The 25,297-nt window shown below is 50.2% G+C and overlaps 1 protein-coding gene across 8 annotated transcripts in view; it reads right to left on the bottom strand.

Annotated features, from left to right (window-relative positions):
• SIRPA (signal regulatory protein alpha) overlaps nt 1-25,297 on the bottom strand; it is a 44,220-nt gene that overhangs the window by 5,569 nt on the left and 13,354 nt on the right. For all 8 annotated transcript variants that reach the window (XM_027559268.1, XM_027559271.1, XM_027559269.1 and 5 more), the window contains exons 3-7: nt 17,930-18,286; nt 11,707-12,027; nt 10,816-11,145; nt 8,926-9,036; nt 5,825-5,849 (exon numbers count right to left, since the gene is read on the bottom strand). In XM_027559268.1, the coding sequence (XP_027415069.1) occupies nt 5,825-5,849; nt 8,926-9,036; nt 10,816-11,145; nt 11,707-12,027; nt 17,930-18,286 (1,144 nt within the window). The remainder of the gene's footprint in view (nt 1-5,824; nt 5,850-8,925; nt 9,037-10,815; nt 11,146-11,706; nt 12,028-17,929; nt 18,287-25,297) is intronic.

The raw sequence follows: 25,297 nt of genomic DNA, 5'->3' as shown, positions 1-25,297 counted from the left end.
TTAAGAGGTTTATGAGGAGGCTTTCTTTTTTTTATTACAAATGATTACATTAAAATGATAAGCATAAAATTCTCTGTGGAATGACCCCAATTACGAAAAATGTGTGGATAACACTGGAAGGAAATCTAGTAAAATGCTAACAGCAGTGGTCTTGGGGTGGTATTTTTTCTTCTTTTTAGTTTCCTAATGTTCTATATTCTACACACCTAAGTCTTATCATTAAGAAAAGAAAAGAGGAGGGCCATGTGTTCTGATTAATCAAAGAAGCCGTTCATGCACTTGATTCTGTAATTGGAGGCTGTGGCTTGGCTCACTGCAGGGTCACAGTCAAGGTGGTGAGTAAACCAGAGTCACTGATTCGGCAGTTGTGTAAATTCTCAAGCCAGCCACTCTGGGGACATTAGCCTGGCTCATGTCAGAAATGAGCAATGGGGCTTGGCAGCGGGGTTATTAATGGATTTGGCATGAGTGCTTGGCTCAGAAAGCAGTTCTGGGGCATGACGGGCCCCACGTGGCCACAGCAACAGCCCTCTGGGAGTAGGGACGCTGTCTGGAGAAGACTGCTCACTCGGCTCCATCCATGCCCCTCCTGCTTCCCACCTGTCTGGGTCCCCGCTGACTCTGGTTCAAGTCCAACACCTCGACCTGCTTGTAAGTCCCATGGAGTCTGGTCCTGGCTGACCACCCCGCCTGCCCCCGACACACCAACCCAGACTCATTCACTCCGTCATCCTCATTCACCCACTTATCCACCCACCCAATATTTCTCAAGGGCTACTCAATGTGATGCACTTTACATGTCAACAGCCTTGAAGGACCTCCTGAACAGCTCTTCCTCTTGGTTAACCTTTGTTCATCCTTCAAGACAACTACATTGTCACGTATTTGGGATGGCTTCTGACAGTGCTAAGCTGGCTGGGCTGTCCCTCCGTGACAGTTTCAAACTCCTTGCATATTTTCCCATCGGGTTTGTATGTCTGTGTGTCTGCCATGCTTCCTCACCACGTGGGTATAGGTGCTCAAGAGACTTGGAAGGAATGCCGATCAGTCTGCCCCAATGCCTTTGCACACTCAGTCCACCTTGCCTCTTCCTCTGATCCACTCCTTCTCTTCCCCCAGAGTTGTTTCAAATGGTCATTTCTCAGGGAAACCTTCACTATCCCAAAATCCATTCTCAGAACACTGGGCTCCTCTCTCAGAGCGATAATTATAGATGGGAAGCAGTTATCCATTTTGTCATGTCTCTCTCTCCTTGGGTCTCTCCCGTCTCAGTGAATGGCATTGCTATTACTCATCCTTGTGCTCAGCTAAAGAAATGGGAACCGCCCCCCAATTCCCCTTCCTCCTCCTTTACAACCCGTGTCTAATCCACCACAAGGCTTGTCGATTTGCCTCCAAAATACATACCAGACACCATCATCGCCACCATCCAGGTTTCAAATTTCTGAAGAGCTTCCTCCCTGGCGTCTCTGCTCTAGGTCTGCCCCCCCACCCCCCACACTCCACTCTCCACATGTAAAATGCATACGTGATGTCATGTCACTTTTCTGCTCAAAACCCTCAACTCCTTCCCACCACACAGTGAAATCCATCTCTGTGTCCTGACTGCCCGGCCCACGTGATGTGCTGTAGCCCTCTGTCTCTGGCCTCGCTCACTCCACACTGCTCGCCCTCCCCCTGCCTCTCCCCCGTTCTGCCTCCTCCTTGGTCCATGAACACGTCCAGCTGCTCCTGCCTTGGGGTTTTGGCACTGGCTGTTCCCTCTGCCTGGTCCACCCTTGCCCCTGATGTTCCCAAGGCTAGAGCCTTCTTGCCCCTCAGCTGTCATCTAAATGTCCCCTCCTTAGATGGCCTTCCCTGACCACCCACGGCACACCCGCTCCCGCCTCTGCTTTGAGCCTGTGCATTAGTCCGCACCTGTAGCACACCACGTATTAACCTCCCAGCTAGTATGGTAACTTGCCTCCCTGTGGACCACGAGCTCCATGAGAGCAGAGACTAGGTCCATGATGTTTACCACCGGAGCCTCGACACCTAGTAATGAGCTGGTGCATCATCAGCACGCTAGAGATGTTTGTTGAATGAATGAACGAACATCTGTCCCATCAGATCAAAAGTGCAACCGACCGGGGCTAGTGTCTTTTTATTCCTTTTTGCAATCCCCCCAGCTTAAGGCCTGGCGCTCAATCCAGATGAATAAATGAAAGAATCAGGGAAGCCTTAACTATTCTAAGAATAAACGCAGTGAATGTCTGACAAGTGAACAAATGGCCAACGAAATGAACCCCAGTGCCCAATTAAGGGAGCAGAGCCACATTTTCCTCTCATCTGAGCTGGGGAGGATTACAATGTTCTCCTGTACGTTCCTAACCCAGGGAGTTAGAAATAGCCAGTCCTCCCACTGGCCCTGCAACCTGATGGGCCCTTTGAGTTCAAAGCAGAGGCACCCCCAACTCTTGCCACTGCCCCTCCCCCTCCCGGGAAGCTGGCTTATTATCCACGCCAACATTCTCTGCAAAGTGTCTGATCCCAGCCAGCCGAGCTGAAGCTGGCAGCTGCATGGAAAAGCACCAGTACCGCTCACTAGCTAGCGCTTTGGTTTAGAGAGATCAAAGGGAGCAAGTGATCTCACGGCTCCCTGGGTAGGATCATGCTCAAAAACTGAAAAAAAAAAAAAGGCAGAAAACGGTTGGGTTCTCTGGGGAAGAAGAAACAGGCAGCAAGAAGCACTGGATCAGTGATGAAGAGCCTCAGCTTCAGCGTCAGAGAAACCTGGGTTGACTCATAGTCTGCACTTTGCTAGCTGTGGGTCCTTGGGAAGGTCACAACACTTCTCTGAGCCTCAGTTTCCTTAACCACATACAGGGACAATAATAAGCATCTAAAGCAGGGGTTCTCAAAGTCTGGCTTAGAAACAGCAGTGTCAGCACCACCTGAGAACTTGTTAGAAATATAAATTCTGCATTGAAATTCAAGGGAAGGGGCCAGTAATCTGCGTTTTAATAAGCCCTCCTAGGGATTCTGCTACACACTCAAGTTTGAAAACCTCTGTTGAATTAAATTGGGATAATAGTAAATCACAGGATTTTTGTGATAATCAAATCACCAATGAGCTAATATAGGTGAAATCATAGATCTGTGCCTAGAACACAGTGAGTGCTCAATAAACGTTAGCTGCTGCTGTTGTCATTATTATTATTGACACAGCCCTTTTCTTCCAGAAATGTATTGATAATTGGGGAGACAAGACAAGTAAAAATAGTGACAGCAGTAAGAATGAAGCAAAAAAGAGAGCTCCTTCCATAGTTGAGGCTGTGAAGCCACTGACAGGGATAGTTTTTGGGATTCATGAGGTTAGAGATCAGGGATTACTGGAGTAGTTTGGGGTAGCATTTATTCATTCAACAAACCATTACTGAGCACCTATTCCATTCCAGGCACAGTGCCAAGTTCAGCAGTAATCAGCAATGAACGTGAGGGAGGTAACCCACCCTGCCTTGAAGAGGGGTAGGTCACACTACAGGGACAAGTGCAGAGACAGCCTGGATAGCCCAGTGTACCCAGCTCCCAGGAGGAGACTCTGTCCCTGGAGGAGGTAATGCCCTCGCTGAGCCCAGAAGGAAGAGCAGGAGGTAACCAAGTAAAAGGAGGCTCACCCACGCTAGCTTCCATGTCAGACCACCCAGGGGCGCTGTTCAGAACCTGCTGTGACTGCCAGGCCCTGCAGTTGTGCAGATCCTGGGTGATTCAGGAGCAGGGGTGGGGAGCACAGGGTGAGGAGAAGGAGAATGCAGCGTGAGGGAGGAGGTGGGGGCCGAGGCTGAGCCATGGAATTCAAGCCCTGGGAGTGGTAGTGAGTGAAACTGTCCAGCTCAGCAGGGCTGCACTGCAAGGGGCTTGGGGGCCTCAGGAGAGCATCTGGACTGTTAGGAGGGCCACAGGGAATCACTGAGGGGTTCCAGGCAAAGGACGAAAGCCAAGCCTTGCTCTTGGGAAAGAGTGTACTTGGTGTGGGAAGAATGGCGGGTGAAGGCATGGCAACAGGAAACACATTTCCCTGCGGGCGTGAGGAGCCCGGTTTTGCTGGAATGGTGGCTCTGTTTGTTCGGGGACCCGGAGGCTGGGAGGCTGGCCAGGGCTCAGAGCAGGAAGCCACCTGTAGAGGTCAGAGCAGAAAGCAAGGCTTTCTCCCAAGGGTACCACAGACTCCTGGTACGGCAGGAAGGCCCGATGCTTCCCAGGACTCCTCAGATGGGTTAGGTGCTCCTGCTGTGTGCAACCACAGGCCTGGAATTGCCCCCCACCCTACCTGCCACCTGTGACCCCCCAACTCAGCATACAGCACTCCCTTCCCCCAACTGTGGGGTTGTCCCTGACCCTACAATCTGTCAGCAAGTCCCCTTGGCTCTAATTCCAAAATATCTCCAGAATCTGACCATTTCTAAACCCATCCAGGCCACAGCCATCCGCCTGGACCACTGCAGCAGCCTCCTCACTGGCCCCTCTGCCTCCACCCACCCTCCCTCCTACAGCTTGGTCCTCACATGTGGTCAGAGTGGCACCTTGAAAACAAAGTCAGATCAGCTCCCTCTTACGCCCCTTCATCCAACTGGGAGTCAAATCCGGAGTCCTAACAGCCACAGCCCCTAGACAATGGCTTCCACTCCGCATCCTCAGTTCTGTTTTGCAATTCTGAAATCCACAAAGTGCTAAAAGAATCAAAAGATCTGCAAAACCCATTTGATGGCAAAACCTGTCCTAAACGAACATGAAGCGGTTTATAGTTTGTATTTATCGTACTTAGAGTACGTTCACGTTTCCACACAGGCACATTCAACGTGGTAGGTGATGGGGTGCGGCCTCTACTCTGCTGGGTGAATGCTGGTGGGGGGAGTGCTTCCCCAAAGCTGCAGTCTGGATTAGTCACCCACCTGCTGTGTGGGCTGCAGCTAAGACACATGGGCTGCACCTTCTGACCTCATCCCTTCCTGTTCCCTCACTCCTTCTGCCCCAACTGCTGGCCTCCCCCGTCCTCCCAGCCCACCTTGAGCCTTGGCCTTGCCTGCTCTCCTGCCCAGCCTGTGCCCCCTCACGGCTCGCCAGCTTCAGGTCCTTGCTCATATTCCCTCTTCAGAAGAGGCCCTGCCCTTGCCGCCATCTCCATCCCCTTGCCGTGTTTAATTTGTCACCACCTGACATGACATTACAGACTGTTTCACCTCCACACTTACTGCCTGCTCCTCTCACTGGCGTCTGAGCTTCATGAAGGTCCAGACTGAGTCTTGTTCATTCAGAACAGAACTGGCATATAGTAGGGACTCAGCAAAAATCATGGCAAATGTTAAATCAACCAACTAATGTACCTTCCATGATGTAATGTCATCAGTTTAGCCTCTGACCAAGGCACAGTTTTCAGGAGGCACAGGTGCATACCCACCTGTCATACCCACCTACCCTGGCACTGCCCAGGCTACCTGTGTCAAAGCCCTCCATAAATACTTAATGAACAAAGGAAAGAGCACAGTATACAATTAGATTTGGGGATGGCATGTGCAGGAGTTCCTGCCACAGTCCAAACAGGATTTGGTAAGGGTCTCACTGTTTGTGGGCATCAGTCAGGAAATCAGTGCCTCTGTGTGCTGAAATCACCTCATTTGAGGCAGTAATTAAAGACAGATCTGGTGGGAGGAGCTTACAAAGGAAAGACACAGGAAGGCTGTCTGGCACAGGAGTGAGGGTCAGTGGGTGCGGATTCTGCTCGGCAGTTTTGGGGGGCAAACAACCAAATAACTGCAAAAGCACTCCAGCCCAGTGACCTACTTACCTTGTAGAAGAAGTGGAGCCCTTGGCTGAAAGAGAAAAGAAAAAAAAGAAGCCAGTTATTCAACTTAGAAACACACTTTTCTTTTATAATTACTTTCTGGAGGGTGCAGAGGCTTGCCCCCAGGGATGTTGGGAGGAATTGTTGCAATCATATCCTCCAAACCACAGGAAACCCCATGCCCACCCCAGTGGGGTGGGTGGTCCATTATCTTTCGGCAGAAAGAGCTGGGCCTGCCAGCTTTCCCACTTCTGGGAATTGCCAAAGGTCAGATCCCAAAGCAACCTTCAGCCTGAGAGGGCCAGCTGCCCTCCCTCTGGCTGAGCCTCACTTCCATCCATCACACACATTACTTGAAACCCTACAGCAAGACTGGGTGCCCATCAGGGCCCTTCACTGCTGGAGAACAGGTTCTGGCAGAACTGCTAATTGGGGGAGCAAGTGCAAATTCCACTTCTGCCACCCACTCACATGCTGCGTGACCCTGGGTGGGTCATTCTCCCTCTCCCAGGTTAGATCTCAGTGCTCTAAGTCACACGGGTGGGCTGGACATTCATTTTCATCTCACCACCTTTGCAAAAAGGATCATGGGAGGAAAGAAAGGGTCTGTCTGGCTCAGAGGTTTTGAGCCTGTGATGTGGGGCATCCCACAGAGAAGCCACTGGGGTTTGCCACCATTTGACTCTGATTTTGCTGTAAAATCGTAATTAAAAAGCAACATGCACAGGCAAGTGTGCTCTGCATCACATATTAGCAGGCTGGAGGCTGCCACACTGCAAGAATTCTCACTGCCAGATGAACGCTTGGTGCCTGGGCAGGTATTGGGTTTTTAGGTGAGTGGTACCCATTAGATGTAGCAGCTCAGCATCTAACATTTGAATGGAGGCTGATGGGCTGCCAAGTGCTGGGACACGAGTCACCTCAGGGAGTCCAATGATGGGACACTGCTCATCTCCATTCCACACTAAGGACACCAGATGACTCCCTAAGGTCACGCAACGGGAAAGTGCTAGAGCTGAAATTAGGATATTTCACTGCGAGTATGAGGTAGAGGGTGGCAGACACCTCCAGGGATTGACAAGGGAGAGGGGGTGTCTCATTAGGATAGAGGCCAAGTGCAGTGTGGTCTCAAACATGGTCCCTGGAGACCCACTGCCATGTGAATCCTGGCACCAGCACTCACCAGCTGTGAGACCTGACCAAGTTCTATAACTCTCCCATGCCTCAGTTTCCTCGTCTATAAAGTGGAGTTAGGTCTGTGGTGACTTCAGTGCCTGGCACATCAAAAGAGCTGACTGAGGGCCAGCCATCACTGTCACTAAAGTCTACATTTGAGACCTGGACTCTGCACACAAGCAGACCCACCATTCAGGGCTGGGTGGCCTTCACCAGCGTCTGCAGCTCTCCAACCCCCATTTCTTCTCCAGAACACTGGATGGCTGATACCCAAGCCCACGGAAATGAGCTCCTGTGTGCTAGAGCCTGACGTGGTGCCCAGGGATAAAGCTCCAAAGGAGGCTGGGGCTTTATGAACAGGCACTATGAATGCTCCATCCAAGGGCTGGCTCGTCTCCCAAGGTGGGCAAGAGACCCTGTTTCCCCATCCAAAGAGGAGTCCTGCCTGTGTAGGGGCTCCAGGAATGTTAGGGAAACCATCCTGCAGATCACCTGGAAGAACCTCTTCTAGATTCTAGAGATGCCAGCCCTCCCAAATGGGAGTTTGAGGCTCAGGCAGTCTCTCAGGGCTGAGTCCTCCAGGCAGTCCAGCGGGGAGGGAAACTTGGGGGCCAGAGGAGAGGGGGTGCAGGAGGGGTGTGTGGCTGAGGCACAGAAAGCCCGTCAAGCTCTGTCTGGAGGTCTGGGTGCAGAAATGCAGCTCAGGACGGCATTTGGCACTCTGCGGGCTGTGGCACGTGGTGCTGGGTCACAAACAGCATTTTTAAGAGAATATAGTATAAAATATGACAAAAAGGAAAATATCAGAGTTCCAATTTTATAGATGGGGTGTGTGTGCATTGGGTTGAGACATGAAATGTATTTCTATCACTTGTAGCCAAAAAGGTTTCAGAAACACTGGCTTAAAATAGTCTTCAAGAGTGGGAAAGAGGACGTGCATTTTTTTAGGTCTGACAATGTGTCCGCGCTGTTGCTGCACATGAGCTTATTTGTTTCATAACTATCCTCCGAGGCAGGCACTGCCACGTCCATTTTACAGGTGAGGAAACCGAGGCTCACGGAGGCCAAACTTTAGAGCATAAAACAAGGATCTGGAACCCTGGTTCATCTGACTCCAAGTCAACAGAAACAACTACACAGACACACACAGGCACACACGTGCACGCATGAGTGCAAACAGGGCACAATGTCCTGGACTGGAACTTATACCCTCCTGCTGTAGTCAAAGGCCGCACACCTTGCCACTATGAGGGGAGCCTCCCAGGGAGGTGGTTCATGTTTCTGGTCTCACCTACAACACTGATTACAGGGGCTGACATCGAGAGCCTGCTGCTGTGCTGGGCATCTTGCTAACGCTGTTCCCACAGTTACTCATTTAATTCTCCCCACAGCCTGGGAGGTAGGTGGTGGTATTCTCCCCACTGCCTTCCTGCCTCCTGCCGGGGGGCTGGGCACATAATCTGGACAGGTAAGGGGAAAGTAGAAGTCTGCCAGGGGCTCCTGGGAAGTACCGTTTCCTCCTTGAGACCCTTTTGCCACCCTGGCATCTCCCCAATTCCCACATCAGCAGTGGTTCTGTGAGACTGTGAGGCCTGGAGCAGTGATGCGGCAGGGTAGGGGGCCCACCCATATTTCAGCCTGGTGAAGGGGCTGCACAGCCTAGGCAATGGTACCCCTGGCCCACCCATACTTCAGCCCGGTGAAGGGGCTGCACAGCCTAGGCAATGGTACCCCTGACCCACCCATACTTCAGCCTGGTGAAGGGGCTGCACAGCCTAGGCAATGGTACCCCTGGACTTCTTGTTACTGGGAGTAACCGGACGTCCTTATGACTTAAACTACGTGTAGCCCAAAGCAGAGGCCTCTCTCTGTCTGGGAAGTACAGCCCAGGGGTAAACTCTCGGGGAGGAACCAGGGAACCCACCCACCTTTGTTCTGTCTGATTCGGAGGAGGTAGAGGGCTGCGATCAGCAGGGCCACCAGCAAGGCACACACCACGCCCACCACGATGAAGATACTGGTCCAGTTGTCATTCGGGCCTAGGACCACACACAATAGAGGCTTCATGTAGGAAAATTTAAAACAAAGAAAAGGAAAAGCCACTGCCCCTTTTCACCACGAGGCAGGCATCATTAACTGAGAACATCTGGCTCAGATGTTTCGGCCCCGTGGGCATGTTCATGGATCTGCACATACTTCCCCTTGTGGGTTACCCACAGGCAGCGCAAAAACTGTGCCGAGGTGCCAGGAGGGAAACATTGCTGTCAGCCTTGGAGGAACCCCGGCTGCAGGGTGTGGGTGGAATTGCCCTCCTGAGGAACAGACATACGTTCCTCCTCACCTGAGTGAGCCATGGAGCGGCCACCCAGGGACACAGGTCTGCCTGGATCTCCTAATGGCAGCTGGGGCATCACACACGACGGGGGGAAGGGTTGTGAGGAGAGTGACCTGCCATTGGACATGCAGAGCCCCGAGGCAGTGCCCTGGTCCATGCCTGGGGCCTAAGCCCAGGAGGGCTGAGCCTAGGACACTTGACATGGAGACAGTGCAGAGGCTGGCACCAGACACAGGAAGGGGATCCCGCAGGACAGTGTGCAGTCAGGAGCAGGGCTCCGAGCCACAGAAATGCAGGTTCAAATCAATGCCCTCACTGAGCGACCTTGAGCAGGTCATTTAAACCCCCTCACACACTGGCTTCCTCTTACGTTATTGAGGTCAATAGTCATCTCTACTTCATTGAATAGCTCTGAGGAATACCTCACTAACCAACCAACCACTCACTCTTTCATCCTTTCTAAAAGTATTTCTTGGGTGTCAACTACCCACCCAGCCCTGAAGCCACAATGCTGAGACAGCCATGGTCCCAGCAGCTGAGACTCAAAGCTGAGAGGTCACCAGGGTCACCTCCTTCAACACTTCCAGGGGCAGGTGGAGCAGCCCAGAGACAGGCACCGACTTGTTCAAGCTCTCCAGTGACACAGACAGCCCGAGTGGATCCACACATCCTGTCTCCGAGGGGAGGGCTCATGGTGGCATCAAAGGGCAACTTGACAGACCCCAAGGCTTCCTTAGAGCTGTCCCTCTCATGATGCACGAAGGAAGGAAACGGCCTCTATTCTAATCCATTCAAAAGGTTTGCTATGTACAAGGGTACAGGCGTTGGAACATTCCACAGTGGCACCAAAATGCCAACCAGGCACTGTCATTCTGAAGAAAGGGAGATACGCCGACAACCAGTTGGACAGGGGCTGAGAGAATGACACCCTGACACCTTTCATTCTCCCAGGAGGGTGGCAGCATCGCCATCATCTTAAATGGGCATGCACTTGGGCCTAGCAACATTCCCTGGGGATCATCCCATAGAAATAGCTGCGCATGTAACAGAATATGTACAAGGGCAGTTAGTGCAGCACTGATCACACTTGAGATAAGCCACAGACAGCCTGAAGCCCCCGACCCCATTCCAGTGGGGCAGCCAGCGAGAGTAGGCTCAGGTCACAAAGAGCAAGGGGAGGAGGTGGGCGGGCAGGGAATGGTGAACACAGAAACTGTTAGTAGAAGAAAGCGAGAGAGTACACCATGAGCAGGACAATCCCTCTCCTTCCCTGCTTTCTTTCTTTCAAGGATATTTATGTCGAAAGATCTATAAAGAATACGCCACACTCTTACCAGTGGTCACTCTTGGAGGTGGGAATTCACTTTAAAATTCTATTTTAATCTATTGACTTCTACATTGTTCTATAAAAAGTATGAATTACTACCTTTAATATTAAAAAAAAAAAGATCAACAGCTGGGTCAGTTGCAGTGGTGACCTCACCAGGGGTTTGACCTGTGTCCTGGTCCTTCTGGGGAGCAGAGACCTCCAGGGTATGGTTTTTGGAGACCGCCGGCTGCCCGTCGTGCTCCACCTGGCAGGTGAGCACCACAGCCTCCCTGTGGGCAGAGGAGTTCACCAGGAGCCAGCTCGTCTGGTTAAAGGTCCCGTCCTTGTTCTCTGCGAGGACTGAGGTTGCTTCCGTTCGGGACATGTTTCCGTTCTCCAGCCAGGTCAGCTGTAGGTGCCGGGGGTAGAACTTGTTCACCTGGCAGGTGACGTTCACCTGGTTCCCAGCTGACGAGTAGCCGGTAATCTCCAGGGTGGGTGGAACTGAAACAGCACAGGAAGAAGTTCTGACCTTATGGAACAGACATGTCATAGGGGAGGAAAGGGATAACAGCTCAGCACAGCCCGGGAGTCACCCACAGCCAGGCATGCAATAGGGGCTCAAGCACTGAGGCTGTCTCTGCATATGAATGAAGTCACTACGCACAGTGCAGGGCGCACAGCAGGTGCTCAAAGGCTGGGCTCCTGGTAGGTTAACCGTGTGTGCAATCTATAAGCACAGCCCTGGTATGCAGCTGAAATATGATAACTGCAGCAAAATAAATGAAGTCACTAAACACACAGGGGCCTGACTTACAGTAGGTGCTCAGCAGTTGAAGAAGCTATTGGTAAACTATTAGCACAGTGCTTGGCACATGACAGGCATCCACCTGGCAGCTGCCATGAAAACAGTAATAAGTGACCAGCTAGGAGCCTGGTGACTGGGCAGGATTGTCAGGAAGCAGATTCCAGGCAATTCAAGGCCTGGAACAAAAATCAGGGGGAAGGAGCAGGTTGGGGCTTTGGGGGCAGGTATGCGCTTGGGATGACATGAGGAGCATCTACCTCGGATGGTCTCGGACAAGTTGGCAGTCCCACGGAGAGGAGGGCCCCCCTGCAGGGTGACGTGGGCCACCTCGCAGATGACCTGGGAGTGAACGTCTCCCGTGGCCAGCAGCACTTTGGTTGTGCTGTTGATGCTGTAGGAAACGTTGCCGTTCTCTAGGTCCACGCTGGTCTGGGAGGCTGAGAGCTCATTGCCATTTTTGAACCATTTCAGGGAGATGTTTCTGGGGGAGAAGCCGTGGGATGTGCAGGTGAAGTTCACTGTCTGCTCAGGTGTAGCCCTCACTGTAGGGCCGGATACCACGGGAGGAGAGGGCTTGGCTACGAAAGGAACATTTATAAACACTGAAAACCATTGTGATTATCATCACTAATGAAAAATATGTAACATAGTTAGGAACTATCACATATATTATTATTTTAATTCTTCAAATAGTTCTGGGAGGGCACTGCCATCATCCTCATCTTGAAGGAGACACACGGGTTCCCTGGGGTGACTGAGTCAGGAGTATGGAATTCCAGGTCTGAGTGCAAAGTCCACCTTCTTTCCTCTGCAAGGTGATTTCCCACCAGTCTGGGCACAGGAACAAAAAGTGCTAACTGGTCTCAGACATTCTTCCTATTTGCTATTTCTAGCTGGGCTCTCCTGGAAAACTTAAGTTCGGAGAAAGCATTTATGGAAGTGAATGCAAGGGAAGCAAGGGCACAGTGGGACCACATGGAAGCTTAGCCAGGCTGGCCATCCAACGAGAGGTGTGACCGAGGTACTTCCTAGCTCCTCCTCTATGAAGTGGGACAGCAGGCATTATCCCTCCTGGGGCTCCAGTGGGAGAGTTAGATAGTCAGTGGAAGCATTTTTGCCATGAGTAAAACACAATATGCTTCACCAAACTAAATAGACACAGATTTCTCTTTAACCCAGACTATACTTATATCCAGAGAAGGAAATGGCACCCCACTCCAGCACTCTTGCCTGGAAAATCCCATGGACAGAGGAGCCTGGTGGGCCGCAGTCCATGGGGTCGCTAAGAGTCGGACACGACTGAGCGATTTCACTTTCACTTTTCACTTTCATGCATTGGAGAAGGAAATGGCAACCCACTCCAGTGTTCTTGCCTGGAGAATCCCAGGGACAGGGGAGCCTGGTGGGCTGCCGTCTATGGGGTCGCACAGAGTCAGACACGACTGAAGCGACTTAGCAGCAGCAGCAGCAGCAGCATACTTATATCCAGAGCTGCCCCTTCAGGTACCTATGAATTTACTCCATAGTTTTCACTCTTTCCACAAATATTCCAGTAAGACTAATGTGTACCAATCCTTAAATTTGAAAGAAAGGGAGCAAACAGATACTTTTCTGAATCTGGGTTCTTCTCCTAGATCAGTTTTGGGTTGAAACAAAGATTGCCGAGTGCTGAGAAACCAACGGTGGTTAATTTCTTAATTGTTATTAAATCAGAAGACACACAGAAACAGGCTTATGAAGCAGCAGAAGCACTTTTTGTGTCCTGAAAATATACACAAATCAGCAGGTCAAAAGTGAGGGCAGTTTCTCCCTTTAGAAAGGTCCTGTGGGGCGTCTCTAAATTGTCCATTACTACCTAACACCTCCTGTAAACGTTGGCAGATAGCAACTATAGAAATATCTACGCTTGTAAATATTTAACTTGCTTCTTAAAACTCATCAAACATTTTGAGGACATGGTAAAGAGGTGTTACTTGAGTAAGTCAAGTCATAAAATCATCAGCATCCTGAATGTAAAGGGAGCAGATGCTGTGATTAGTTACCACTTATCAAGAGTTTCTTGGGAGCCTGACACTGGGCTGATCCCTCTAGGAACCTCAGCTCTTTAATCCCTCCACCAACTCTGAGAGGGAGGGCTGAGTGTGGCCCCATTTACAGGATGAGGCCCAGGAAGATGCATTATGGTATGAGGCCAAGAACACCCAGAGAGTAAGTATCAGAGTTCATCTCACTGCACGTGGGGCTGATTGATTTTAGCGTCTCTGATCTTTACTCTTAAGCCTCAGTGACTCTAGACAAAGCGGATAAAGCACCACCTGGTAAGATGAGTGAGGGTGAATATAAAACAGAGAGCCTGGCATATAGTAGGTGCTTAAACAATAATACCCAAGATTGTTATCATATCTGGTCATTCCTAGGTCTGACCAGGTCATACCTAGGTCATTCCGAGGTATTTATTCTCTAGGCAGTAAGAAGGCAAAACAAAAGTATTGTGGAAAAAACAACAAAAGTCTCAAACCTTGTTCCCTGCAGTTGCCATGAAAGACTCGCATGAATAAAGGAGTAGAAAACCACCAAGTTAGGATCCTTTCCCTCTTTTCAAAACTACCCCCTCAGGAAAAAAGTTGGGGAAACTGGCTTTCAAAACACACAAGGCATCACAGGTGTTTTCCTACAGATCAGCTCTTTTCAGAGCTGGAAGCATTTTGAAAGGACAGAGGGCAGATTTCGTCAGTGTCACTGTGGTTGTTGAGGCAGGAGGGCTCTGGGCTGAGCATGGAGTGCTGTTGGGGATTCCAGCACCTGTTTAGACACACTCATGTTTAAAGATGGGAAGATTTCCCTAGCAATGAAGCCCAGGTATGAACAGGTGGTCTGAGTGGGCAGGAAGCCCCTCTCAGCCTAAGTGAGTTCTGTTGGAAGTGAGGGGTGTCCCTGCCAACCCACTTAGGCTGACTTTCTTGGGCCTCCTAAGAGCTGTCACCATCACAGACTATTCTGAACACCCCAAAGATCTGTTCTTACAACCCAGGCACCAAGTGGAACCTACCTTTTTCAGGGAAAAACTACAGCTCTCCCTCTGTGACCTCAGAGAACACGTAGCTCAGGGCTTCTCTACCCTGGCTAGGCACCAGCATTCTCTGCAGGAGTTAAGACACTCAGCTGCCCAGACCACATCTGCACACTTAAATTAGAATTTCTAGGGTGGACCCAGGGTCCTTGGAGCTTGTCACCATCTCCCAGGTGATTCCAATGAGCAGTTGAGGGTAAAAGTCACCTAGTTCCACCCCAACCCATTACACTTAGTCCTGGAGGGAAAGTGACTCTTTCAAGGTCCTTTGGCTCTGGGACAGCAGAGCTCACATTGGTGGAACCTGTCCCACGTGCTCGGCTCTGCTCTAAGCTCTTGACGTGTGTCCTCATTCAGTCCCTGCAGCTACTCTGTGAGGCTGGGGCTGTCACCAGGGGACAAGGACACTGAGCCCCAAGGTGGGGAGGCACTCATCAGAGGTCGCAGAGCCAGAATGGGGCAGAACCGGGGTGGGGGCCCAGGCAGGGGGCTCGACCACTGTGCACTGAGCTCAGGAACACCCTAACCCACCCTATCCAGGGCTTCCTAGACCCTCTCCAGTCATCACAGAGCCTTGCAATGGTGTGATTCCCACCATTCCACAGATGCGTAAACTGAGGAGCAGGGGGAACTGAGATGTGCCCAAGATCACAGAGCCTGAGAGGCCAGCACCATCGCTTCCTGAGGGGCTGTCCTGTCACCAGGCCACTATACTCCTGGAACACCCTGCAAAGGCTGTGTGATTATCTTCTTCCTATAGGTGAGGAAACGGGAGCCCAGCACAGGGAATTGGGTCTCAGCCTGGAAATAACACCTTTAGTTAGGAGTCCCTATTCTGTGCTGGTGATTTAGACAGAGCTCCTCAAATCCTTCCAACTCTCCTGAAAGACATGATGACCACCATCATGCAGATGAGGAAACAGGCTGAGGGAAATGAAGGGTCTGTCTCCTCTCACCCCCTGACTGTGTCCTGGTGTTTCCTGTCAAGTCCAAGCTTTCAGGTCCATCAGCAGAGCAAGTGCCCACCTTCAGGAGCCCCCACACTGACCACCACCCCACCTTTTCCCTCAGATTCTTGAATTCAAGTGACTACAGGGAGGAGTAGCCTCTGAGGGCCCGGCCCTGGGGACCCTGGAACCACAAGGGAAGACGTGGGCTCCCGACGCCTGAGTCTAGAACAGGAACTCTCGCTCACACGGGGCCCCACCACCCTCTAGGGGACACCTCCCCCTCCTCATCCTCAGTCCACAGAACCAGGAGTGGGCGTGCCTGGTGCTGCTGGGGTCGCAGCGGCCCCTCTGGGCTCTGTCCACACCACCCTTCCCAGACCTGCTCCTCAGGGCCCTGGTGAAGGGGCAACATCACACCAATGGGGAGAAAATCTCCTGATGCTTTTAAGTGTGGTTTTTAGGAAAATCATGACATATTGTAGTATTTCTCTGAATTGGTTATAAAGGTAGTCCTGCCTCTCACACAGGACTCTTTTTTTATACTTCATACTGAAGAATAGAACAATACAGGATTTTAAGAGGACAAGGCTGGAATTTTCTCCCCACTTTGACAAGCACGGTGAAGTATGCAGAGAACAGGGTTGTGAGTCAGACTGCTTTGGGTTCAATCTTGGCTCTCCTACTTGCTCACCAGCTATGTCCCCTCCTCGAGCCTCGGTGTCCTCATCTATAAAAGGACAACAGGTGAACCCCTCCCTCAGACACTGGTTATAAGGAGTAAAAGCCATGAGGAAGATTCCGCATCTGACAGGCTGTTTCCCGCCCCTCCCTCTGTTCTCACCCAGGGAATCATCTGGGCAGGCAGCCTGGGGAAGAGGCAGAGCAGCCTCCTGGGAGGCGGCAGATCCAAGTGGTGGGGGGGGCCACTTCCTGGCTGTGATTGGTGGGCAAGGAGCCCATCATCTGGGAAATTAAGTAGTATCTGCAAAATCAGGAAAAAGCCACCTTCCTTTTCTATGTCCAGGGGTTGTAGGGAGATTCGATTGTTACCACATCTAAGAGAGAAATTTGGGGCAATTGCTACCCAAATTTAAATCCACATACTGTCTGAACTAGCAATGCCACTTACAGTGGGTGTCTCCCACCGGAGTATAGTGATGTATAGATAAGGTCATCCACTGTAGTTCTGTTTTAATGGCCTAAGTTTGGGAACAACTTGTTTATTTGTTAACAAAGACCGGTAGATGCTGTCTCCATATGCCAAGTGCCTTGCAGCTGTTGAAATACTGGGCAGCTCCAGGGGATGATTTGGAATGAAGGATTTACGGTTAAAACAAAAGTAGGAAGAGGTTCCCAGTCATCTTGGGTCTCAGGGCCTGCATGTAAGGGGCATTATGAACCTTTGGGAAACCTATGAAAAGGCGCCCTGTTCAATGGTTCAAATTAAGGGGCTTTTATTTTGCTCCCTTCTTGTACCAGGCTCTTCCATGAAACCAGTTTCAATGTTGCTGCAGGAAGGGGACTGGCCTGGAATTGGACTGGGTTCTGGAAGGATCCCCTCACTGACCATGTGACTGTGGTCTGGGTCCCTGTCACCTCTTGGCCTCAGGCCCCCATGTGTACATGAGGGGTTTGGAGGATGGTGTCTAAAGGTCTTTCCTGTGCTGACAGTCCAGGATTTAGGAGTTAGAAAGAGGATCCTGGGCCTCTGGCAGAAAACCCTAAATGAGCACCTTTGCTACCTCAATGGGGCTGCCCCTAAGTCACCCACATGGGGACATTTTCTGAGATGACCCAGCTCTGCTGGAAGCCTTCAGTGAAGGGTTTTCTCAACAGATCCCCAGGAAACACCCAACCTCTGGGCATCTCCTCCAAGCAGGACCATCAGAGTAAACACTGAATGTCTGCCCAAAAATTTCTTCTCAGTGTGTAGTTTCTGAAGAAGATATAAACACATCTCCCCTCCCTGCGCTGGATGGACTTCTCCTCTTTGGGAGGAAGCGGACATAAGCTTCACGGGAGAGGAGCCCTCGCCTGCTTTGTTCACTGCTGCCTCCACAGCATCCAGGGCAGGGCCTGGCACACAGGAGGTGCTCAGTAAGTGCTGAGCAAACGGAATACTCAGCCACATTGAAGGGAGTACTCTCTGCAGGCAGGTGGTAGGATCTAACCTGTGACAGGGAAAGTCACTCAGAGTTTCAGTTCCCTCATCCCTGGAACCAAAGAGCTGGATGGGATGAGCTGGACGAGGAGTAAGTAGCATGACCCCCACAGACCTCAACTTCTCTGACCTGTAGAAGGGAGTGAAATCAGAACATGTCCAGATCATGCGAAAGCACACAGTGCTGCATCTGACTGCCTTTTTTTTTTTTTCTTTTTTTTTTGCTCACAGAATGAAAAGCATTCCTGTTGACATGTTATTACAGACCAGCGGACAAAGGAGACCCAGGCCATACTCACCGCTCACAGTGAGATGAGTGCCTGGTCCAGACTTAAACTCCACGTCGACACCTGCTCCTTTCCGGAACTTCACACAGTAGTAGACACCAGTGTCTGCTGGGGTGATGTTACTGATGCGGATGGAAAAGTCCATGTTGTTTCTCTTTGTGGCATCTGCAACACTTGTTACTCTGGGGAAAGGAGCTTCTTTTTGACTGTAGATTAACTCCCGACCTGGTGCAGTTCCCCTGAACCACTTGATGGGCCCCACGGGGCTCAGGGAAGTCACGGTGCAGTGCAGAGTGGCCGTCTCTCCTGCTGCAACTGACACTGACCTCTCAGGCTGAATCACCTGCAGCTCCCCGTCACCTGCCGCTCCTGGAGGAAGACACAAAGCAGTTATTTATTCATCCGCATGTGATCCTGTACATTTTCTTACATGTTTTTCAACGATCAAGAACAGGTTTCATTGTCTGAATGCACCATGAATGGGCCTTAAACTCAGCACACTGCATGTGCATTGCATGTAGCTTGCACAACGAGCCTGTAATGTAAGACACTAATACAAGAGAGGAACTGAGTCACGGAGGTCAGTGATGTGGCAGCCTTCATTGACTTTGTATTCCATGATCCAGCCTTGAACTCAGCCTTTTGCATGTATGTTGCATGTACATTGCATGTAACCTGCACAATGAGCCTGTTACATGAGATCCTTATACAAGGGAGGAACCGAGGCACAGAGAGGTCAGTGATGTGGCAGAGACTGGATTTGGGCATTAAGCCCTCTCTGGAAGTGTCGTGCTCCACCAAATACTTCTGGCTGTTCACTATGTGTCCTCAGGGAGTGATGCATTTCTATCCTTTGCATTAGGTGAGACCACATGACCTCTTAGATCACTGACTTGTAAGGAGAAGTGATGAATGTATTTGGCATGGTTTTCATTTAACTGTAAAAACCTTTATGAACCAATGTCCCCCTTCCCCAGAAATACACATTCTCATGTCGGACTTAGCTCCAACGACCTGGATACTTGAGTGACAGTGATATGCAGAGCTCCCAACACACAATGAACATGAAGTTTAAGAAGAAAGTAAAACATTGATCCAAGTGCTTGGAATTTTTTTCCAATGACATGGTCATGTTATATTAGTTACCTAAGGCTCTGAGAGAAATTATCAAACATTTAGTGGTTTAAAATGACAGTCTCATTATAATGCTGGATGTCAAAGTACCAAAAATTATATTATTGGACTAAAATCAAGGAGTCAGGTGGGAAATATTTCTCCTGGAGGCGGTGATCATTGCCTCTCCAAATTCTTGAGACTGTCTGCACTCCTTTTCTCATGGTTTCCATCCTCATGTGATCCTGTAGGTTTTCTCAAGTGTTTATCAATGGCAGCTTTCAGTGACTGAGCATACCATGAGCTGGCCTTGAACTCAGTCCACTGCACATATATCACATGTGACCCTCACGACGAACCTGTAACTTGAGACCCTATTACAAAGGAGGAAACTGAAGCACAGAGAGGCTAAAAATGTGGCAGATAGTAAGTTTGAGTACCTGAGCCATCTATGGAAGTCATGTCTGAACTGGGCTCTGAATTCAAGTCTGAATTTACCAGGAATCAAGAAAGGGGCACAAGTGCTCCTGAGAGAAGGAACTGCCTGGCAAAGGTTCAGAAGTGGGTGGCAGCAGAGTGTGTGTGAGGGGCTCTATCCTGTTTCAGTCTGGCTCAGCAAGCAGGCCCTGGACAGAGAGACTATACTCAGCAGTTGGGTCCCAGGTAGGCCATGGTCTAGTGAAGTACTTGGGTACAAGGACCTGGGTGTGAGTCCTGGCTCAGTCCTGCTGAGTGACCCTGGCCATCACTCAGGCAACCACAAAGATCCTACAGGGAGGCCTGCGAGTGTGCTGGATGCTGCCAGGCACTGCGTGGAGTGAGTTACTGCCCTCTGGGCCTTGGTCTCGTCTGTCAGTTACTATGGCCCTGTCTCCATGGATCTCTGGTAGGAACAAACAATATGCCTAGGCCAAAACAGGGTCAAAAAGAAGGGTCTAGTGTCTGGAGCCAACTGAACTGGTTTGAGACCTGGCTCACTTTTTATTCACCCATGACCCGAGCTTATCCATTGCTTCAGTCTCAGTTATGTTATCCACAGGAAGGGTAGAACACCCACAGCCTTCTGTGTGTTCTGGAAGGAGAGTGAGATGACACACAGAAGCCTCTGAGCACCAAGCTGGGCACAGTGACTAAATGGACTTAGCTTCCACTGGCCCTCACTGACGCCCCCGCAGGCCAGGTCCAGGCTGGATGCTGGACACACAGGGGCTGGATCCAGGTCAGGCCTCAAGGGCTCCTGGGATGGACAGGTGGAAGGAGTCCAGGAGGTCAGTGGGGAGGGGGGCCGGAGCCCCACATTGAAGAGGCCTGGGTACATGATCAGGGATTCCCAGTAGAGGAGGTTGGGGCAAGGGGGACACAGAAGGAAGATGGACAGGCCGGGTAAAGATGCTGTCGGAGGTGCTGTGGCTGCTCAGAGTGAGGTGCAGCTGGGGCCCTGATTCTAAACAAGGTGGGGGTGAGGAGAAAGGGCAGATCATGAAGACCCTGGAGAAACACACACACACACAGACACCGGCGGAGGGAGGAGCAGAGACGGAGTGAGAGACAGATACGCGGGGAGAAAAAAGAGAGAAAAGACAGAGACACGTAGTGATGTCAAACTGGCAGACGTGCAGATGGGCCAAATGGCCTCTGCCTGTTGCCCCACTGACCCGACGTGACCCTGTGCTGTCCTGACCTAGGCCACCTTGCTTTGTACATCAGACAGGGTTGTAGCTGATGCCCCAAGCAGGCCCTCACCTCTGGTTGAGCAGGAACAGTGACCTTGTGAATCTGTCTGGCCACAGACTCCTGTCTGCCTTCACTGCAGGCAAGCCTGGACCACAGGACAGGCTTCTCATCCCTCTGCCCACGGTCCCAGCTCTGACTTCCATGCCAGGGATTGCCCAGTTCTCATGGCTGGTGATCAGAGATGCAGAGTGGCAGCCTGAGGGCAGGCCAACCCTCATGGTGCAGGGAAGAAACCAGAATCCACAGAGGGCAGGGGCTTGGGGTGAAGCGGGTGGCCAGGTGTGTGGGAGACACAGGGAGGAGGCCCATGGAGACAGGCACGCACCCTGAGACATTCCAGGCCTCATTAGCAGCCGCCAGTAGCATCCACCTAGGAACGTGCCCAATGGGTCCACATCCACACCAGAGACAACACTAGAAACGCAGCTTGGAGTATGCACAGGTGCTGGGGCCAGCAGGCCTGGGTGAGAGTGCAGTCCCCACCCAGCCAGCTCAGCGCCTGCCCTTGTGGGACTCCATCACCCACTCCTGACACCCACCCCCCGGGACAGTCATGAGGAAATGGTTGGATATAAGTGCCTGCAGCACACGTGCTGATTAAACTTTAGTTTCTGTTCCCATCATTATCAAAGGTACATTATACTTGACTTTCTGTGGACTGACATTTCTCCCCAAGCAGGAAACAGGATCCACAAGGAAGTGTTTCTGACCCCCTGCCTAGGACACTGGCTGGCACACGCTGGGCCCTTGATAAACACACACTGAATAAACACAAAAATGAAGGAAGGAGGGATTTCACTTGCTCCTGGGCAAATCCTCTCTGAGCCTCTTTCCTCATCTGTTAAAGGGGCTGCTAGAGGCAGGTCTGGAAGACACCGAGCCTGGAGCCTGGGACTGGGCCTGGACCATAGACGCATGTAATCAGTGGTGGTTATTATTACCCTCATCAATACCACTGCACGGGGCTGTGAGTCAGCAGCTGGCGAGGGACCATGAGCAGGACATGGGGTGCGGAGCCAGGAGCACGGCTGGGGCAGGGTTATTCTTGTGCTGCACCCGGAGGCCTGCAGTCACACCCAGGGAGGCGACTACAAAATCTGGCATTGTGGAGGGCTGTCCCCCCCACTTTTTTTTTAGCTCTTCTCAAGCTCTCTCCACCAACTGCAGCCAGATTTAGGAGGTTTAATTAATTAGCCAGTGTTTATAAAGCGTTTGAAGAATTTTAAAAGTGCGACGTAAGTGCCAAATATTATTTTAATCTCTGTGTGTTTTTTCCCAGCAGAGTCTTTCCCTCATTTGCTTGCTTTTCTTTTTCTCTGCAGGTTCTGTTCTGGGAACTGGGCTTCTTATAAACCACTCCCGCAGTTCTGGGCCCGGGGTCATCACGCTGGCATCACTGACAAACCCATTTCCCACTCTCTCCTGCCCTCCTGGCAATGGTTCAGCAGCCTGCACCGTCTCGGGGAGAGGAGGGTGGCTGGGCAGGCATCCTCCCACGGTGCTAGTGGGACTGGAAGGTGGGCCATCCTTTCAGGAAAACAGTGTGGCGGGAGGCGCCCAGGCGTGGCGGCTGTTCCCCAGCCTTTGCTGGGTGCTCCACAAGGACGCTACCCCAGATACGGAGTGGGGTCCCCATGGAACGATCTTGTGAAAGTTGGGAAAAAACTCAAGTGCTCAGTGACAAGGATGGTTAAGAGAACTGTGGCCTGTTCTCTAGATGGAATTACAAGCAGCCATCACAAAACAGTAACTGTGAAACTGGTAATCTGGACATTTTTGCAAGGCATAATTTTAAATGATATTGTGGTTAGCAAATAAAACCTGTCCATTGCAAAGCATTTAGAGAAAGCAAAAGTATAAAAACAAAATAATAATCTCATAGAATACCATCAAAGATAACTGCATTTTGACACTGGTAAAAAATGAGTGAATAAAAACAATGTAAAATCATACTCATATTACTAAGGATATTTGCAAATATTTTGCATCATTCATTCAGGTGTTCTTATAAAAAATTGCAAATATTGTAATTTCCAAGAAAAGGAGACTGTTGATCCCAAGATGATGAACTTATGATGACCACACCTACATATAAGGATTATAATTATGGACACAGAAATAGATGACAAGATCACAGTCAGTTACTAAGTGACGTTTTTCATGTGATCTTAAACTTCTAATTTGGAAAAAAATGTATATCTGATTTAAAGACTAACATGACTAATTGTGAGTAGCAGACTTCCAAGGGATTCTGCTTTTATGTTTTCTGTTTGCATTACTTGTACAATAGGGAAGCAGGAAAACTGCTTTCAGTATCATCATGACTTGGTAAAATAAACTAAAACTATATGTAAACAAACAACTGCAAGGTACCACACAAGGCTATAAAATGCAACTCTCTTTGGATCGTGAATCTAATGGGCTTTTTCTTTTTTATTCCTTCTATTTGGGGTATTTTCAAATTTTTTAAACTGGATAGCTATTAAAGAATATTTACATGTCAATGTATGGCAAAACCAATACAATATTGTAAAGTTTTTACAATATAATACAATATTGTAAAGTATAATACTGTACTCCAATTCCAATTAAAATAAGTTAATTTATATTAAAAAATTAAAAAAAAGAATATTTACAGTATCCCACCTGTAATAAGAAAAACCTATACAAGTAATATGTATGTTACATGGGTATGAATATTTGTTATTTGAATGAACCTTCCTAAGAATTGTCTATTTTGTTCGGTGCTTTTTCCCTAGCTCCCAATATAGGGCCTGGCTTAGGGTAGATGCTCAATAAATATCTGCAGACTCGCTGATCAAAGCATCTTGGGAAAAGGCCTAGAGTGCTAACCATCATGACACTGAGGTGAGTTATAACTGGGAAACGGGACGAGTGGTGAGTGGGCACCAGGATGAGCGTGTTTTCTATTTCATAGTAAATAATACATTGAAGTCTTCCTCTCTTTTTTTTTTTTGCAGTGAACAAACTTGTTGCTTTTGGAAAAATACTAAGTAATGAATAAAACATGTACGTTATCTATTGGAGGAAGTCATCACAGTGGGTGGAACTTCCCCGTGTATTTGTTGTGAGAGGAACTGCGTGTCCACGGGGACACCGAGCAGGCAGCTCACAGGACAGGGGCGGATAGCGATGAATGATGAGAATCTGCTGTGCTCTGGGCCCTCAGCTCAGGGCTGTGCAGCAGCTGTCCTGGCCTCATGGAGCTCGCACACAAGCGGATAAGATAGACTTTAAAGAAATAACTCCAAAGCTTACATTTGGAAAGAGCCCCAACCCTTTAGACAAGAGACTCCTGCTGGCATCTTTGACCGTATCTCCTGTCCCCTCCCCATAACCTGCTCCAACCCCCCTGGTCTTCCACGAGTAGACCAAGGAAGGTGTAAGAGACGAAGTAAGATGGGGACTGAGAACTGACCACTGAACTTGGAAAAATATCTTTGATTTTTTTTTTTTTAAACAACATTCATGTGTAGTTTTTGAGATTGAGAAAAAGATAAAAACAATTTAATCAGAAGTGAAGAAATAAGCATGGATGCTTTTCTAACAGAAAAAAACAAATCAACTTAGAACTGAAACTTGCTGGGAGGGAAACAGGGCCACTGTGATCTCTGGGTGTGATTCCTCCTGCCTCCTCAGGACGCAGAGGTAAAGCTGAAACACATTTCCCAAGAGCCGGCCTTTCCTGGTGGGCGTCACTGCCCCTCGCATGGGAGCCCGGGCCTGGACAGTGGGTCATCAGAGCAGGGGCTTTAGGGACAGGCTGGAGGCCACACCTCAGATTTCCACAAACCCAAGGAGCCTGGGGCCTGGGAGGCTATGGCGGAGCTCTGGCAGCACCTGGGGCTCAGTATCCCAAGAAAACATCCACCCTGGCCTCACCTGGTTTAGCATCCCCCTTCCTGGCTTTGATTGTTACTGGCCATCCTTGGGGGTGGAGAGTGCTGGTTTACCACCCCCTCAACACAGCAGCACCTCATTAGGCACTGCCTTAGGCATCTTCTGGGTTGCGAGTTGATGTCTGTGTATGAGTGTGTAGTGAGGAGGGTGGATGGGAGTTCGCACACAGGAGAGAAAGAGAAATGTGCACATGCATGCATGGGTGTGCCAAGCACAAGTATTCACACATGTGTGCATGGGTGGGTGCAGGGGTGCAGACACACATAAGCTTGTGTACAAGATGCTCACCTGTGCAGGAACATGCTCTGGTGCAGCTCAGGAGTGTGTCAGAAGGGGACCGGGGACCAGGGCCAGGCAGGGGCGTGAACTGTGCACAGGAGAGTATCTGAATGTGGGTGTGAACCTGTTGGTGTGTGTCTATGCCCAAGGTATGAACAGTTAGATGTCTGGGAGGGGGTGTGAGCACGTGGGTACATACAAATGTGGGTGCACGCAGGGGAGGAGAGAAGTGGGGTGTGTGCATGAGTGTGTGTGTATGTGTGCAGGGAGGGCATGTATGCAATGGGAATGGTGTACATGAGTGTGAATGTGAGGGTATGTGTGCTGACGTAA

Source organism: Bos indicus x Bos taurus, chromosome 13, assembly GCF_003369695.1.
Source record: "Bos indicus x Bos taurus breed Angus x Brahman F1 hybrid chromosome 13, Bos_hybrid_MaternalHap_v2.0, whole genome shotgun sequence".
In the NCBI taxonomy this organism is placed as follows: domain Eukaryota; kingdom Metazoa; phylum Chordata; class Mammalia; order Artiodactyla; family Bovidae; genus Bos; species Bos indicus x Bos taurus.
The sequence above is the reverse complement of the archived record's forward strand: the minus strand, read 5'-3'. Positions and strand labels throughout refer to the sequence as shown.